The following is a 17299-nucleotide window of genomic DNA, read 5'->3' on the forward strand; positions in this document are numbered from 1 at the left end:
ATAATTTAATAATTTTAAAATTTATAAGAATCTAGCCTCATTTCATTAATTTTCTTACATAATATCCATGCTTAAAACAATTATATATGAATATCATTGTCATTCCTAAACACTGATCCCTGATGGTGCAAGAAGTCCGGTCATTTGTGGAATTTCGACAGCGAGCTCAACAACTAATCGATTTCTTACAAGATTCGTGTCAGATTTTAACTGGCTTTAGAAAACAGCTTTCCCAGCGATTATTCCTATCTCCAATAAGAATACAACACGTTCGTAACACTATTTCATAGGCAATAAACACCTCCTTGTTGTAGAAACACCATTTAAAAAAACAGGGACAACATCGTAAATGCAAATAGCATAAATCTAAAATCCCCAATCTAGCCGCTACCAGGTCATCAATCCGAGTCCTTCCCTTCTAAGCAAACCGAAACCGTCCGATCAAAACCAAAAAACACAATCCCCAACCGCTAGATCCTTCAGCAACCCCTCGTCTTTCTTCACTTTCCTTTCCTCTCCATCCAATCCTCAAGAAAACCCCTCCTTTTTAAATCCAACCCTTTACCCCCTTTCCTTTCTCCACACCAAACACACACAGTTCCTTCGATCTCCTTCTCTTTTAGAAAACATTTGTCTGATTCCATGGCTACCATCACTGAAGATTCTGCTAACCCCCAACCTCCTCCTCCAGCACCAGCGCCAGCACCAGCACCAGCTCCACCCCAACAACAGTCACAACAACAATCCTCCACTCCCCCTCAGTATCCTGAGGTGACAATTTCATGAGACGGCGATCGATATTATTTCCTTGTTTATTTCCAGTTCTGTCTGCTTTATAATGTGTTTTTTCCTTCTGTTTCCAGATGATTATGGCGGCTATTGAGGCATTGAACGAGAAAGAAGGGTCAAACAAGACATCAATTTCAAAACAAATTGAGTCAACACACCCCGATCTGCCACCTGCACATAGCACACTCCTCTCCCACCATTTGAATAAGATGAAGCAAAGTGGTCAGCTTGTTTTGGTCAAGAATAACTACATGAAGCCTGACCCCAACGCTCCCCCGAAGAGAGGCAGAGGCCGCCCTCCCAAGCCTAAGCTTCCAACCCCACCAGGAACTGTTTCTGGACCTCCCAGGCCACGTGGCCGCCCTCCCAAACCAAGGGATCCTTTCGCGCCTGTGGCTTCCCCTAAGAAGAAGACGACAAGTACTGGAACTGGGAGGCCGCGTGGTCGTCCACCTAAGAACGCTAGTTCGGCGGTTCCCGCTGCGAGTTCAGCTGGTGCTCCACCCAGCGGTGCGCGGAGAGGAAGGGGGAGGCCGCCTAAGGCGAAGCCAGCCGTGGCACCCGTCGCTGGCTGAGTGGAATTAGAGCAAGGGAGAGAGGAGAGATAGGAATCAGTTTCTTTAATCTTTTTTTTTTTTCCTTTTTAACTTCTTTTCTTTTAGGTAGACAAGGGAACTACTAATTGATGTTGTAGCTGAAGCTTTAGCGTTCTTTTTTTTTTTTTTTAATTTGTAAGTTTTGAATTTAGTTTCAATTAAAATGTGGTGAGCGGTATTGTAATGTTGAGCTTGGAGGGGAAGGTTGGATTATGTGACCTTTGTAATTTTAATTTAATTTGCCTTGTAAATTTGATCAGTGGCCGTGTATGCTCTTGCCATCGTTATCTCTCTCTCTCTCTCTTTCTGAACAAAAAACAAAATTAAGGGAAAAAGAAAAACAAAAGAATGAAACTTTATTCTGACCGCTTTTTTCACATGGTATTTCTTTATATTTCAAGGCTTCTAAATTATTTTTTATATTTATGAGTGTCTTCAAGAAGCAACGCATATGGAAGTAGTCGGTGAAAAAATGTTTAATGTCGCCATTAGATTAGGCTTTTGCTTTTCAAGAAAAAAAAAAAAAAACTGCGGGCAAACCTTTACAGCTATATTTTATTTGATGCAGCATATGCCCAGCATGTTACTTTTGGATGGCATGCTTGAATGCCTTTTGTTTTATATAATTCCTATCACCTTTTTTTCCTTCTTTGAATAATTGGACGAGAAAGAAAACTAGGCGGGCTAAGGTGGGCTTTGACGAATTTTGAAATTTGATGTCTAGATAGGTGTGATGGTCCTCATCGTGACTCGTGGCGGGGGCTATAATAAGAGCCTGCAGATCCTTTTTTCCAATTTTTGGATAGCGAGGTATCTTCTCATGGTTCCGACTTGTGACCACGCTCCTAGTCGATTCATTCGAGTGCGTGTTCTAAATTGGGCTGGATCTTATGCTAGCATGGCTTTTCGCACATGTTCAGTTTTACTGTTGGTGATTTATCTAAAGATAACCCATTTAGGGCTCTTGCTTTTGGAGTTTTTTCCTCCCCACCTAGAAGGGGCTTGACCCTTTTTTTTTTTTTTTTTTTTTGAAGACACGAGAACATGCGGGTAGCGGTGGAAGGTAATTCCAGTTACATACGATGCAGTGAAGAAAGTGTGGGGGAATCGACCGCTAATGTATTGATAATTATTTATTGAAAGCTAAGTATATTGATATAATATTTAATATGGTTTGACAAATCGTCTATATCTATCAGAAAATAATTAATATTATTTGAGATATAAAAAAAGAGTTACAATACATATAAAGAAGGAGGATCACTTCACTCAACTTTACTCCCATTGCTCTTACACGCTGCTGCACATTGCAGCAAGGCTGCTGCCCTTGACAACTCCCCTTTTCTCTTCTCTCTATTCCTCACACTCTCATTTTCTCTTATTTTGCTCTTAAATAATGCTTCTATTTATAAGCATCAATGGTAAGATAAGAAGCTGTTAATTATAGCATAAATGGTGGTAGGACATGGGTTGCATTATTGTTGTTAATGGTTGGTGTAATTTTCATTGTAGTCTTTTGACAATGACATCCATATTTTTTATAATAGGTGTACATGTTGTTAACTATTAATGACAATCTCCTAACAGAAAGAATGCCATCAAATACTAGAATCCCAAAGCAATTTCAAAACCAAGATTTTGCTAGCCAGTCCATGCTACAGTTGTCTTTTCTGCAAACTTTTTTTTTTTTTTTTTATCAGATTGAACTTCTTAGTTTCTAGCGAAAAAGTAAACAGCATGTATGGGAATGTTACATCGCTTCCTATGCTGCACGATCCTTCGGAGTTTTTTCTAGCACAGTGGACAAAGAATATTTTGTTAACTAGCACATCACAGGCACTTGCGCAGGTCGAATCTCTGCGAGTCATTGACCCGTCTTGTGCAAGTTGATACAAGTAGAGGGATCTGTGCCAGTGATAGAAATTCAGTAACATTCCTTTTTTCAATTAATCAATCCATCCAAAATATAAACCACAAAGAAATCAGTGCCAAAGGTTGCTGCTTGATTTTGGCCATTGCCTGACTGTTATCCAAATTTACAGAGCAAATGTGTGAATAGTTTTAGTTACTTCGAAGACAAATATAGCCTTCTTCATGGTTGTACTGTCGCGCAGGTCATCTAATTTGCGGATCAGAATCCTTGGAGACCACAATCTGAACATACAAGATCAGTTTCTCTCACTGGTTAACCACCCATTTCTTCCATTCTACTAGGAAACATCAAGGACGCCACTGTTATCATTGAATTTTGCTGGATATGGGGCTAGCCTGCGAGCTGCAGCAAGGATAGAAATAGGGATCTTTTGACGTTCTATTTTGCTGGATAAGTGAAAAATGATTTTATGATCTTGGCTTACCACTGTGCTGCTTTGAACAGTCCTTTCTTTGTCAACTTGCGCAGCTTCCACAAGCGTGTATCAACTCGCGAGTCTTGTGTGGGAAATATTTTTTCCGCTATGCTAGTTTGAAAAAAAAAAAAAAAAAACTAACTTCACCAATTCCTTTCTCATCAGAAAACCCAGCAGCAGATAGAGTGAGGCACCTCTGTGATTGGCAGTAAGCGGGAAGGAAATGCCATCTTCACTGGCCAAATCAAATAGAATCACATTAATTTAAGAGTCTTCTTTGTTGTTAGTAAGAGGACACTCTTGTTTCATCGCTCAAAAACCATACACCAAGTAGAGAGAGCTTTCCAACGCACAGAATCTCCTCTTTCTCCTCGTTTTCATCTTATCGTAAAAAAAGAAAATGGAAAAACTCAACCTTGGTGTAAACAGTTTTTTTTATAGTCTGTTTAAGGGAATTATTGTTGAGAAATCCGATCGGTGATGTTCTGATAGTTGTCTATTGAAAGCTAAGCATATTGATATAATATTTAACATAATTCGACAAACCGCCTACATCCAAGGGAAAAGTCATTTTTATATAGGGAGAGAACAAGATTTTACAACAATGGAGAAGGAGAAATCATTTACTCCACTCTACTTCCATCACTCATCTTCTTTCTTAGCAATGCTGCAATGGCAGCCATTGCTTGTTGTCCTTGACAGCTCACTCTCTTCTATATTCTTCACATCTTTGGGTCAATTTCTCTCTCAACTTTACTCTCTAACTTATGCCTTTATTTATAGGTATCAATGGTGCCACTAGCTCCAACTCATCTTTAATAATGGTGGCAGCATATGGGTTGCTCTATTTTGTTAATAGTTGGTGCAACTTGTTTAATAATACCCACCTACCATTATAACCTTTTGACAATAACAATGAGTAGGGCTGCAGATATTGTAGGATTGTTGCTAGCACATTAATAGCAACAATCCTAATAATTATAACTCTTGTTTTTAAATGGGTTGTGTGAATCTTTGACTTCTACTTGGAAATCATTAACACCCTCTTCCTGATTCAAACCCAACATCTTCCACTTAATAATCTCTGTCAAATGAATTCGTATGGTCTCAGCAATCTAACATAAAGGGTTATGACTTTTTTGTTATCCAATGTTAAAATTACTTACAAAATATAATTCTATGAGATTTTTGGCATGTTGATCTTCTGAATGCAATAAACAGTTCCCTATCAGCTTCTCCTGTTGTTGTTGATTCTTTAGGTATTACTTTATTTTTTTTAATTTTTAATATACCATTATACCTGACTATTCCCTCGTGATATATTATTATTCAGAAGAACAAACATGATTTGGAATGAATTTTTATGTTGTTATTGTTTGTTGGTTTAACTGTTATAGTTTTAATGCCAATATCTCATGTATGTTGTTTCAACTGTTATTGTTTTAATGGTAATGGTTTTACTTCGCAAAAGATGAAGGAAATGCAGCTAGGTTCTTCTCTCTAAAGGCAAGGATTGATGGAGGGGCAGAGTTTAAAAGAGGATGTTTTATTGATTTAGATGCTATATTGCCCACATGCTAGATCTCTACACATGCACATATGAGTTTCTTCATCCTATATGCTATAGAAGTTTTATTTTATTCTTACTCGGAGAAAGTGGCCAATTAGGCTAATCTCTCTCACTTCCTTTAATTTGTTTTTTAGTTTCTGCCACCAGTGACAATACTTCTACCTTTTTCTTTTTTATTACAGTAATTCAAGATTTACAATCCATTAGATAAATCTCCTTAGTCTGAGTCTTCTTTTTGCTAATGCTATTGATGGGTTATTGATAAAAACTGTACTAGCTAGCTGTCTGTCTAGAAGAAGAATAACTCTCAATTTCTTTAGATCTTGATTCTAGATCTTCAATTTCTCCGGGGAGTTTCATTCTATGTTTTTTTTTAATTATTAATATGAATATTCAGGTCAGTTTATGTGTATTTGACTAATTCTATAGGTTTAAAAATTAATGATCATATAAGCCTCCAATAATCATGAAGTTTGTAAGACTCGAATTGATGATTTTTAGAGAGTAAATTTAGAGTCTGACCAGTTGAGCTACACCCCTTAAAGTTTTTATTTTATTTTTTTGAATGTCTTTTTAGTTAGGGACGGAGCTAATAACATTTAATAGGAGAGATCAAAATTAATATAACAAGATATATTATTAAATAATTTATTTATTTAAAATAAAAATATCATACTATTTTATATTTAAATACTAAATAAAAAAAATTAAAATATTTTACAGGGCCGGCACTTTCTTGCTTCCCCATGTTCCGCCCCTGCTTCTAGTAGCAAGTAGGCTTATTTCATTTTGTACGCGGAAGAAATATATTATATTTTTGTTGATTTCAAAATCTAGATGTAAGAACATTCATCAACGTTAATTTAAGGAAATATCCATCTGAAAAAACAGAAAGAAAAGAAAAAACCATTTGCATTAACAAAATTTAAAAATATATTGAATTCAATAACATATATAATCTATATTGTGAATTTAGCTAGTTAACTCGAGTTTTTTAAATATTTTTTAATTAAATATTGTTTTTTATTAATTTTATAATTAATGTTAAGTTAATCAGAAATAAGCTTTTCAGTATTTTTTTTTACAAAATTATTTTATGAGTTTTGTCATTTGAATCCTTGGTAAAGAAAAGCATATAAAACAATTCCAATGCTACGCCTTAAACTACTCTTTCATTTCATGTAAATTTAATATGTTTATATCTTAAAATTAGATCAAAATATAATCGAGTATAAAACTGATTTTAAATTCATGTTTACAAATATATTTTATTATTAGGTTACAAATCTTTTGTACGTTTCTCAATCGAGTCATTTCATCCATTCCCACTGTTTTTTCATCAAATTTATTAAAACGACACTGTATTTCATAAATCAGTCACATTTGACCGGAAAATATGAAAAGACGATGACAAAATGACCCTGTTGAAAATGTTCGAAATCTTCGGGACCTAATTGAATAAATACATTGTCCTAAATCTTAATTGACAGTAGATATATAAGTTAGGGATTAAAACGGGGTTTTTTCATTGAAGATCCACGGGAATCGTTCACTGTCACTCTCACCACCCTACCGCCAAGTGTCAACCGTCGAGCCAAATAATAAACGAAAACAGCGAGTATTACGTAAATCCACACCGAATAATCCTCTTCAGATACCCATTCCCTCACCTCTCCTTGAGCAAGTACCATAATTTTTAAGTCACAGTACAGCCCTTTTGCTCTCCCCTGCTAGAAAAAAATGGTGCTATTCAATGTTTCACGAGTGGAGACCACTCCTTTCGGAGACCAGAAACCTGGAACTTCTGGCCTTCGCAAGAAGGTTTGGTTTCTTTTTTTTTTCTTCTCATTACTATTGATTGATTCTCAATTGCATTCAGATCTGTCACATTCCATTTCTTAGCAGTTGATCTGCTTGATTTTTCGCGTTCAGATATCTTGAATCTGAATTTAATTCTTGTGCTTCCGATCCCAGTCTGATGATTTGTTAATTTCTTTCTGTTCCTTCTTATTCGATTGAATTATCTTTTTGTTAAATCTATCCTGTGCGTTTCTTGCGGTTGTTACAATTCCTTTTTTTTGTTGGTTCTTTTCAGGTGAAGGTGTTCAAGCAACCTAATTATCTGCAGAATTTTGTCCAATCAACCTTCAATGCCCTCACTCCACAAAATGTTAGAGGTGAAGTTTGATCTGTCATCTTCACCAAAGAATTGTTTGCATCTGAACTTGGATCTAGCGTCAAACTCGTGCACCTTAAAATTGGGAATTATAAAATATTTTAACTGCTAGAACAGAACCCTGCTGTCTTGCTCGACTTTTGTTTTTATTTCCTTGTTCCATCACGGCTTGAAAACATTTCTACCCTTGATGACAATCTCGGCTTTGGGCCCTTACTCTGAGGTTAAGACAGTGTTCTCCATCCTCTGTACTGAATCGGACCAGAGATATGTGTTCTAATAGACAGATATAGTTGAAAATTTTCACAAATTGACCAATGTTCTGTTTTGTATCATTTTTTGCAATTTGATTTAAGTTATTTTTTAATTCTTGATTCAAAGAAAAGTCATAATCATGTTTGGTTAAAAATAAATCTTGACTTATATTAATGAGTTTTTATAAAATTGATTCAAAATTTTGCCGGGATTAACGTTAAAATTTTCAACTTAATTTGTTAACTTCAACTTATATCACCTTCCTTCTTTAGAAAATTGATTTTGTGGCATTTATTATCAAACATACTTCTAACTAATCTCATCTGTCTCAATTTATTTATGGAAGATAATTTTTGAATTATGACTCATAGTTAAAAGTTATTTTTCATTAGCTTTCATTTGGTTCAACTTTTTCTAATTGATTGAAGTTGTGTTTAACTTTTAACACATAGAAAAGCAATGTTGTCAAGAGGTGCTGAGGTGCTCACCTCGGGGCTCCAGGCGAGGTGAGGCCCCGATGCCTTTATTAGCCTTAGGTGTTGAATTTCAATGAAGTGCTGCCTAGGCGAGCACCTTGTGAGTGAGTGCAAGGTGTTAAGGCTAGCGCCTGCTTGAAGTTTTTCTTTTTCAGCTGGATTTTTTTTTTAATTGATTTATGTTTTGACCTATTTGTTTATTTTATTTAACTGATATTTATTTTTTCTTTTTAATCTATTTGTATACTTCTTATAAATTATCTTAGTTTGTTTTAAGGGTGAAAAACATCACTTTATATGACTATGCTATGATATTTTATATTCTCTTTTGATTATCTAATGATTTAATCTTAATAATCTTAAGATATATATTTTAGATTTATATAAAAAAATATAATATAATTTTACATTTTTTTTTTTAATTTATAGCATATTGCCTTGGTTCATTCAACCAAGTGCCTAAGCATACGCCTAGCACCTCAAGCTTTTTTATAGGCTTGGCATCTTTCAGCGCCTTTCGCCTTTGACAACACTACATAAAAATCACAAATATTTTTTATAAGAAATAACTTTTGACTTATGGATTCTAACTTATACTGCATCAAAAAAGTTGATTCAAGTCATTTTTACTCAACATACTTCGAACTTAGAGTCTTTTTAACTTATTTTTATCATTAGTTATTTATGAAAAACAACTTTTGAATTATGACTCAAAGTTAAAGGTCACTTTTCATAAGTAATGCCAAACGGATTCTTAGTCATTTCAATTGGACTTTATTCTTTTACCAATTACATGTGCGTGAATGTGATGTGAAATCTAAAGTTCTGTTTTTAATTAAGAGTTTCCCAAGGTTACTTAATTATCCATTCTTGTCCTTCCGCATGCCATTAACACAATCAGCGACATTGATCGCCAGTGTCTATATCTAATGCCATTATGCATAACTGCTGATTGTTTCCTGTTGAACAACTTAGTATAATTCTGATATTTTGTTTTTCTTCCTTTTTCTTTGCCATTATAAGCAGGTGCTACACTTGTTGTTTCTGGCGATGGTCGCTATTTCTCAAAGGATGCCATTCAGGTACCATATATAATATGTGCTGCGGTTATAATGTTACCAGATTATGAAATGTTTTGGCTGAACTATTACTTTCATGCCGTTGGATTTATTTTCAGTTTTGAAGGGCACATGCCTTTTAAATTCTTCCAGCTCTATTGAGCATTTGTGAGGATGCATGTCCCTGTGTGTGTTTGTGCAGCCATGCCATCACATTACACTGTGGACATGTATAATTCTGTTTGAAGTTTGGAATATATCTGTAATTCGGCTGTAGACGGGTAGAGAGATCTAAGATTCACCATCAAGGTTTGTCAATTTTTGATGGATTGATTGCACCAAATAAACACCCTTTCTTGAGTTCTTTGATGAGTAGAAGAATCTACAATAGTATGCTGAACAGAATCTATTAGCCAACTGATACTTTATATTAAATGCTGAAAGCATGAGAAAGTAAGCTTTTCTGATCATCTTGATCACCCCATTAAGCATTTGAGCTATAAAATCAATCTCCTGCCATCATATCAGGCTTGCCGTCAGCTTTCAAGTAATCCTGGATTGGTGGTCACCAGAGTACAATGAGGTGTTTAAAATCTCAGCTGATGTTTTCAGTTCATGTTCTTCCATTTCTGTTCCTCCCTAACAAAGCATTTGCAACAAAAAAGGCCTGTAGATTGAACTTGTTGACATCAGACTTCTTGTGTCATGTGAACCATGAAAATACCTTCATTATTGAATATCGCCATGAACTTTCTGAATCATTTGTTTTAAAATGTAAACCTACTTTGTGTGGTATAAGCTCTCAAAGTGTGTTTTTTCTTGAGTATTTTATGAGTTCTAAGTGAGCTGAACCAACTAGGATCTTCTTAACCTGTGTGATTCTTAAATGGAATGCACGGGCAATATCTCTGACAGACACATATTGTGTGCTTGATTATGAGTTCTTTATTGGCTACTGGTTTTGAGCATGGCTATCCATTCCAGGCCAAGGCAGACTGTTCAATGTTGTGCTGCTCCCAGCCTGCTCAAATTATCTTTCCTTATTCTCTTAAGTAGTCTAGGATATGTTATGTGGTATAGGTTTGTTCACTATTAGTGGTGATTCTTGGATAGCTACAATAGAGGGGAGAATGTGCTATTGGTGTATTTTGTGGGTTTTCAGGGGTTTGGGAACTCTTATCATCTTCATTTCTGTTACACTTTCCATTCTCTGGGAGGATACGTCAACTTCATGCTGCAAGAATTCGCTCCCGCTCTCCTTTAATAGTATGGCCTTTGTTGTCTGAAAAATAACTACGGTCTCTTCCTTGCTTTCTCTCTCTTCACAGTGCTGTTTTGCTTTTGCTTTTTGTTTTTTTGGGTGGGGTGGTATCCTTGTTGTTTGTGACTGTTAATAGTATGCATGTTTCAAGCAATCAAACCTCAATGGAAAAGTCATATATTCGATCCAAATTTCTTTTATTCAATTGGCAGATTATTACTAAGATGGCAGCTGGAAATGGATTAAGACGTGTTTGGGTTGGTCAGAATGGACTGCTCTCAACTCCTGCAGTATCTGCTGTAATACGTGAAAGAGTTGGGATAGATGTAAGTAATCGACTTGTCTTTGTAAGCTGGGCTCATCTCCTTCAACAATAGTAACAATAGTCTTCTGCAAAATGAGTTTAATACTTTTGAACTTGGATGTCAGGGATCCAAGGCAACGGGAGCATTTATATTGACAGCAAGTCACAACCCAGGTGGTCCTAATGAGGTAAATAGAAACTGTTGTGTTTTTTTTTAATTGTTTTTATATTTTTGGTCTGGGATTGTGGTTCTTGGTGACAATTACAGCTCCTCAATCTTTCTTATGTTTCGGATGAAAGGAAATGGGATATGATGACACCTTAAGGTGGAAAACAGAAAGAGGATGTTGATCAGTAATCAACAATTATTTAGCATCCTGCCATAACTAATAAAATTAGCGGAATTTTTTTTTTTGATTGCCAACTTCATTTTTTTTTATCTCTCTTTCCTTTTTGATGAAAGAGAATGTATCAATACTAAAACAAGTGGAGGTACAGTCACAAAAAGGTGGGCAGGTCAGCCCAATCTTGCTGAATATCAGCTGATACATGCTAAAAGCATTTGAAGCTTGGCAGCACTAGGATGCAAGAGAATCTACTGTTATCTCATGACAAATGTCTGGGAGTTTATTTTGTTGTGTGGTAATAAGGAATCCTGTGGTATGTTATCGAAATCATGCTTCTTTTTTTGTCTATTGCAGGATTTTGGGATCAAATATAACATGGAAAATGGTGGACCTGCTCCTGAGGGAATCACAGATAAGATTTATGAGAACACTAAAACAATAAAGGAGTACTTAACTGCTGATCTGCCTGATGTATATCCTTCATCCTTGCCCTCTTATGTTTCATTTGCCTCTTACGGTTTCTGTCAAACTGCTGCCAGTGTTTCATTAACTATGTTTGTATGAGATGGTTTTTCAACTGCATCCAGGTGGATATTACAACAATTGGTGTAACCAGCTTTAGTGGGTCTGAGGGACAGTTTGATGTCGAGGTGTTTGACTCGGCTAGTGATTATATCAAATTGATGAAGTGAGCTGTTTCCTGTCTAAACTGCAAGTTTTCTTTAGTTTTGTTTCTATGGGACACTTCACTGAATATTATTAATGATGCTATTTATTTAGCTATAGACAATCACATGCAGACATATATATCATTTCTATTTGTATACTTCTAAGCAGACTTTATGAACTTTACTGGATTGCATACTAGCAGACAGTTGTTTTTTACCCCTCTCTTTACTTCTGTATTATGCTATGTTGTGTAGCTTACTGGATTATCTGGACATGATGATTATTGGCATTGACATGCTTATGGTGTAGAATAATATAATAAAATTTAGGATACTCCTTGGATGCCCAAGGAATTTTATTGGCTCATATGAAGTACAGAGAAAAAGTGAAATGATTTATTTTTCATTATGTGATTTTTATAACATTGCTAAAATTGCCCTAGCCCCTTTGCCTTTTGAAATCAATCTTCAAGAATTTGCACCACGTCTTCTCTAGCATGCCATCCATGCGAGTCAGTAGATTTTTCATGGTAGAGCTGTATTATTTTGCATGTTACCTTTCTTTCAAAAATATTGAATGCTTGTTTAACAATTACCCAGGTCTATTTTTGACTTTGAGTCCATCCGGAAGCTCCTTTCCTCTCCAAAATTCACATTCTGGTATTTAGATGGTGTTATTTACTTCTCCTGTAAATTTTTGTTTCTCATGTATGCTATATCAACTTGATAATAACTTTCCTTGGGTCATCATGTAAAGCTATGATGCACTACATGGAGTTGCTGGGGCATATGCAAAACGCATTTTTGTGGAGGAGCTTGGAGCACAAGAGAGCTCCTTATTGAACTGTGTACCCAAGGTGCTGCTAAGTTTGTGATGCTATATGTGATAAATTATTAGTAAGATCTCTTTTTCATCTTTAAGCACTTATTATTTATATAAATTTTCATGCTTGTGCTTGGAAAATGCAAACAGGAGGACTTTGGAGGAGGGCATCCAGATCCCAATCTCACTTATGCAAAGGAGTTGGTTGCTCGTATGGGATTGGGTAAATCTAACTCCGAAGTTGAACCACCAGAATTTGGTGCTGCTGCTGACGGTGATGCTGATCGTAATATGGTCCTTGGTAAAAGGTAGCAACCTTTAATTTTTTCATTAGAGAAGTTACTTTTCACCTAAATCTTTCATTTACAACTCTTGCTATTTTATCAGGTTCTTTGTTACTCCATCAGATTCTGTTGCCATCATTGCTGCAAATGCAGTGGAGGCCATACCATATTTCTCTGCAGGTCTAAAAGGAGTTGCCAGGTTGTAAATATTTCTTTGCTTACTTTCTATGTTCTTTGTGTATGTACAGTATTTACTTGCTTATTGTTGTAGCATTATATCTTAATGGATGCGGTGCACAAAATACTCCTTAACAACTAATATTCTATATGCAGAGCAAAGAGTGGTGTGCTTGACTTGATAATCTTAATGAAGTTAGAGTGGAAAAACTTTTCAAGTTCCATATGCAAAACCATAGCCAGTAATTAACATTGCTACGTTAATTGTCTAAGACATGAAAGCTTGTTTATTGCATGAAACTCCCATTTCTGAAGTTGTCAGGGAACAAGATGGAGAGTAAAAAAGAAAAAATGGAGAGTAAAACGAACAGGATGATTGAGAACATATTAGATTAAGGGTTGTTCTAGCATCCAATTGTATTAGCTGTATAAATTTTGACGGAAGTTGTTTTGTTGAAATAAGTTTCTTTTTAATCTTTCTGTGTAGAGAATCATCTAAAGTAACTACTTATTGTAAGGCACTTAAAATACATTAATATTGTTATTTTTTTCTTTTTTTGTTTTGAGCTTGTATTTGTACCTGTCATGCACAATAACCTTTTTATTGTTTTGGTATATGAAAACTGGCCTTAGGTGCTTCAATTATATCTCATGATTCCTGCATTCTATATCAACCGAAACTTGATGAGTCTAAAATTCTTGATAATATCTTGGTACTATTGGCCCTATTTCATTGGTTTGGTCAAACATGTATTTTTTTAATTTTATGCTTTCTCGGTGGAAGTTTTTGTATAATGTTTGTGTATTTGCTGTTTCTAGGAGCATGCCAACATCAGCTGCCCTTGATGTTGTGGCAAAAAGTCTGAACTTGAAATTTTTTGAGGTATGTCATGCCCTCATCAATTTTTTACGTGGGTCCTCCTAAGCTATTGTATGGTCATATAATTTGGTTATCCACTGTTCAAATGCCAGGTTCCTACTGGATGGAAATTTTTTGGTAATTTGATGGATGCTGGTTTATGTTCAGTTTGCGGGGAAGAAAGTTTTGGAACTGGTTAGTCTTTTGTGTCTCTGCGTGTGTAGTAAATCATCTTATGCCTGGAATTCTTATTAAGATGTGCAAAGGGTCTTATGTTGTAATGGCATCTGTGAACAGGCTCAGACCACATACGTGAGAAGGATGGAATTTGGGCAGTTCTGGCTTGGCTATCCATTCTGGCTTACAAGAATAGAGAAAATCTTGGTGGTGGAAAACTTGTGACAGTTGAAGATATAGTTCGCAACCATTGGGCTACCTATGGTCGCCACTACTATACTCGATATGACTATGAGGTACTATTTTTTTAATTTTTTCATGCCACCTCTAGAAACAAGAGATCTCAGACTGTCATGTAATTGGTACGTTGTTCTTGAAGAATGTTGATGCAGGTGCAGCAAAGGAATTAATGGCATGCTTGGTCAAACTGCAATCTTCCCTTACTGAAGTTAACGAGTATGTCTGTTTATATACATTTAAATTCTCTCTCTTTATCAAGCTAGCATTTTTAATCAATCCTTTTAAGGATTGGGATACAACTATTTTATTGAGTGCCTTTTATTTTGCTTTTACTTATTTTAAGTTACCTGCTAAAGCACATTCCGCTTGTACTTTTAAGTGCTAAAATTCTAACTTGGTTTTGGCGTGAAGATATGGAATAATATCTTTGCATTTTATTCAGTTGCTTTTAGCTGTATAAAGCTTGGGCTTGAATTTATCAATTTGGTTCCATGTATAGTCCTAGGCGTGCAAAGTTTCAAAATAAATCTATTTTAAGAAATGATATAAGGAACAGTCATTAATTTATTTTAGTTTTTAACTATTGATATTGCCATAAACAGTTGTAAGGTATGTTTTTTAAGTGTTAACTTCGGTCCTTGTTGTTTAAATTTTTTTAAATGATAAACTTAATTTTTTATTATTATTATTATCAACCTTTAATTTAATGCAGGAATGTTTCTCACCACCACGAATATGCTGAGAGCTCGAAAATCAAAACAAGTTTTAAAACTTAAAACCATGGCAATACAATTTGAGATGATGAAATTGAAAAGAAAAGTTTAATGACCATAACTATATTTCAAGGATAAAAAAGGGACAAAAACTATATTTCAAGGATTAAAAAAAGGGACAAAATCAATTGTACTATAGCAATACACAGTGCAATTGTCACACTATCCACCGGAAAAGAAACAGTGAAACCATGTTGTCTTGTAGTTTTTATAATAATATAATAACGAGGAGGAGGAGCTTGAATGGTTTATTTATGCAGGATTGTCAGTGGTATACAATCAGATGTGTCAAAGGTTGTTCATGCTGATGAGTTTGAATACAAAGATCCTGTTGATGGTTCCATTTCAAAGCACCAGGGTATTCGATATTTGTTTGAGGATGGCTCAAGACTGGTAAGCTGATTCTCTTGTAAAGCTTTCAGCTTGAGTAAGGTCATTGGAATAGGACTTAGATTGGTGTGGGACAAGCAAATATCTTTTGGGCTGAACTATAGTCTATATCTATAACAGCTGATTGCAATTTTTTGCTTTATTGTTGTTGTACCTGCAAGGAATTAGAAATTGTTGTGGAAGTGTAAGCATCCATTTCGGTTGATTTCTTGTTTGATTAACCTGGAATATCCTGAATTATTTCATTCTTACGGATGCATTCCTGTTTGAAATAAAGAATTTGCTGGTTATCATATCCATGAACATCGGTGCAGGTTTTCCGCCTCTCAGGAACTGGTTCAGAAGGTGCTACCATCAGACTCTACATTGAGCAATATGAGAAGGATCCATCAAAAACTGGAAGAGATTCTCAAGATGCACTTGCTCCTCTTGTATTATCCCACATCCTATCTATTTTTATTGGCCAATGTCCATCTCACCAGTTCTTGAGGCTGATTTTTATGGTCCTCTTTGCAGGTGGCGGTTGCTCTGGGGCTTTCTAAGATGCAGGAATTCACTGGCCGATCAGCACCAACCGTTATAACATAGATGTGAGCTGCTAGGCGCAGCAGTGGGGATCAGAGTCACCTTGAATGTGGAAAGTGTGGTCTTTTTAAGATATCCAATAATGCTACATATGCTTTTCTTTTTGTCGCCTTACCAAAAAAGGCAGGAGTACGATTTACTAAAACACGCCGATCCAAAGTTTTGAAGTTCAAAATAAGAATTTTTCATGTTATCTTACATGTGTTGTGAGAGTTTGTGTACGAACAGGCTGTAATTGATGTGCTGCCCTGCAGTTTTGGAGCTTGTAAAAAGCGTGAAAGATGCTTGTTGATGTCCTTACCTGCAGTTCTCAGTATGGCTGTCAATTGCATTTGCACCAAGCACGAGCACACAAAATTTGTCGTAGGCCGATAAACACAGGAATCCAATCCATCCCGGAAAAAAAATTAAATCTTGCAGGCTGTTCCTGCATAACAATAAAAGAATGCAAATCACTTGTACCTGTTTTTAGTATAACTTACAGTAACTATTTAAGTTTTATATTTGTGATTGCTTGAATATCAGTTTAATTATCTTTTTCTAAATAATAATTTACTGGAACAAAAACGAGTTGCTTATTAACTCTAAATTCGTGCAAAAATGAACACTTATTTGTAACTCACGAAAAGTTCATAAACATGTAATATTTATTTGAATAAATGGTCATAAAAAATAACTAGCAATATACTGCATGGATAAAAGTAGACATGAAAAGTTTGATATTTCTCTTAAATCCAAATATCAAGTACTCAATTATCTGAATTAAAACTAAAGCTGTGTAAAAAACCGAGACGATGAGGGACCTTTATTGTCACGAAACACATTTGGGAAACATGAAAATTTGAGGAAGATAGGACTTTGGGCTAGATACTGCTACGGAGGCAACGTAGGACTTGAAGTTGTGTGGGCCTAGCAGGAGGCCTGTTCTGCTCTTTTCTTTGGGTTATTTTTTGGGCCTCTCTGTAATCCATTAATAAACGGTAATTACTTTATTCAACAAATAAAAAAATCCAAGAGATGTCATTTTAATTTTTAAAAGTTTTAACTATAAAATTCAATTTATATAAGTTGGCGTCGCCCGGACTTGAACCGGAGACCTTCAGTGTGTTAGACTGACGTGATAACCAACTACACCACGACACC

At 35.5% G+C, this 17299-nt stretch overlaps 2 protein-coding genes and 1 non-coding gene across 3 annotated transcripts; 2 read left to right on the forward strand and 1 right to left on the reverse strand.

The window, feature by feature from the left end:
• Window positions 1–508: 508 nt before the first annotated feature.
• Window positions 509–1644, forward strand: LOC118061176 (uncharacterized). The gene is made up of 2 exons (XM_035074569.2): window positions 509–771; window positions 864–1644. Exons 1-2 carry the CDS (start codon window positions 643–645, stop codon window positions 1362–1364), a joined length of 630 nt encoding a protein of 209 aa, XP_034930460.1. The 5' UTR covers window positions 509–642; the 3' UTR covers window positions 1365–1644.
• A 5270-nt stretch (window positions 1645–6914) lies between these two features.
• On the forward strand, window positions 6915–16456 carry LOC118061175 (phosphoglucomutase, cytoplasmic). Its single transcript, XM_035074568.2, has 18 exons — window positions 6915–7124; window positions 7399–7480; window positions 9237–9292; window positions 10742–10855; window positions 10959–11021; window positions 11535–11651; window positions 11768–11868; window positions 12449–12508; window positions 12606–12705; window positions 12822–12979; window positions 13059–13154; window positions 13952–14015; window positions 14105–14186; window positions 14289–14464; window positions 14548–14624; window positions 15442–15574; window positions 15886–16002; window positions 16088–16456. Exons 1-18 carry the CDS (start codon window positions 7044–7046, stop codon window positions 16157–16159), a joined length of 1749 nt encoding a protein of 582 aa, XP_034930459.1. The 5' UTR covers window positions 6915–7043; the 3' UTR covers window positions 16160–16456.
• Window positions 16457–17225: 769 nt separating this feature from the next.
• Window positions 17226–17299, reverse strand: TRNAV-AAC (transfer RNA valine (anticodon AAC)). Its single transcript has one exon. It is a non-coding gene; the product is annotated as a tRNA-Val (tRNA).

The sequence above is a fragment of the Populus alba genome, chromosome 8 (genome assembly GCF_005239225.2).
Source record: "Populus alba chromosome 8, ASM523922v2, whole genome shotgun sequence".
Taxonomy (NCBI): Eukaryota; Viridiplantae; Streptophyta; class Magnoliopsida; order Malpighiales; family Salicaceae; genus Populus; species Populus alba.

Coding starts and splice junctions, on each gene's coding strand:
- LOC118061176 (XM_035074569.2), top strand. CDS start 643: ATGGCTACCATCACTGAAGATTCTGCTAACCCCCAACCTCCTCCTCCA. Junction 772..863: donor CTCCCCCTCAGTATCCTGAG/GTGACAATTTCA, acceptor TTCTGTTTCCAG/ATGATTATGGCGGCTATTGA.
- LOC118061175 (XM_035074568.2), top strand. CDS start 7,044: ATGGTGCTATTCAATGTTTCACGAGTGGAGACCACTCCTTTCGGAGAC. Junction 11,652..11,767: donor TAACTGCTGATCTGCCTGAT/GTATATCCTTCA, acceptor AACTGCATCCAG/GTGGATATTACAACAATTGG. Junction 14,625..15,441: donor TCCCTTACTGAAGTTAACGA/GTATGTCTGTTT, acceptor TTATTTATGCAG/GATTGTCAGTGGTATACAAT.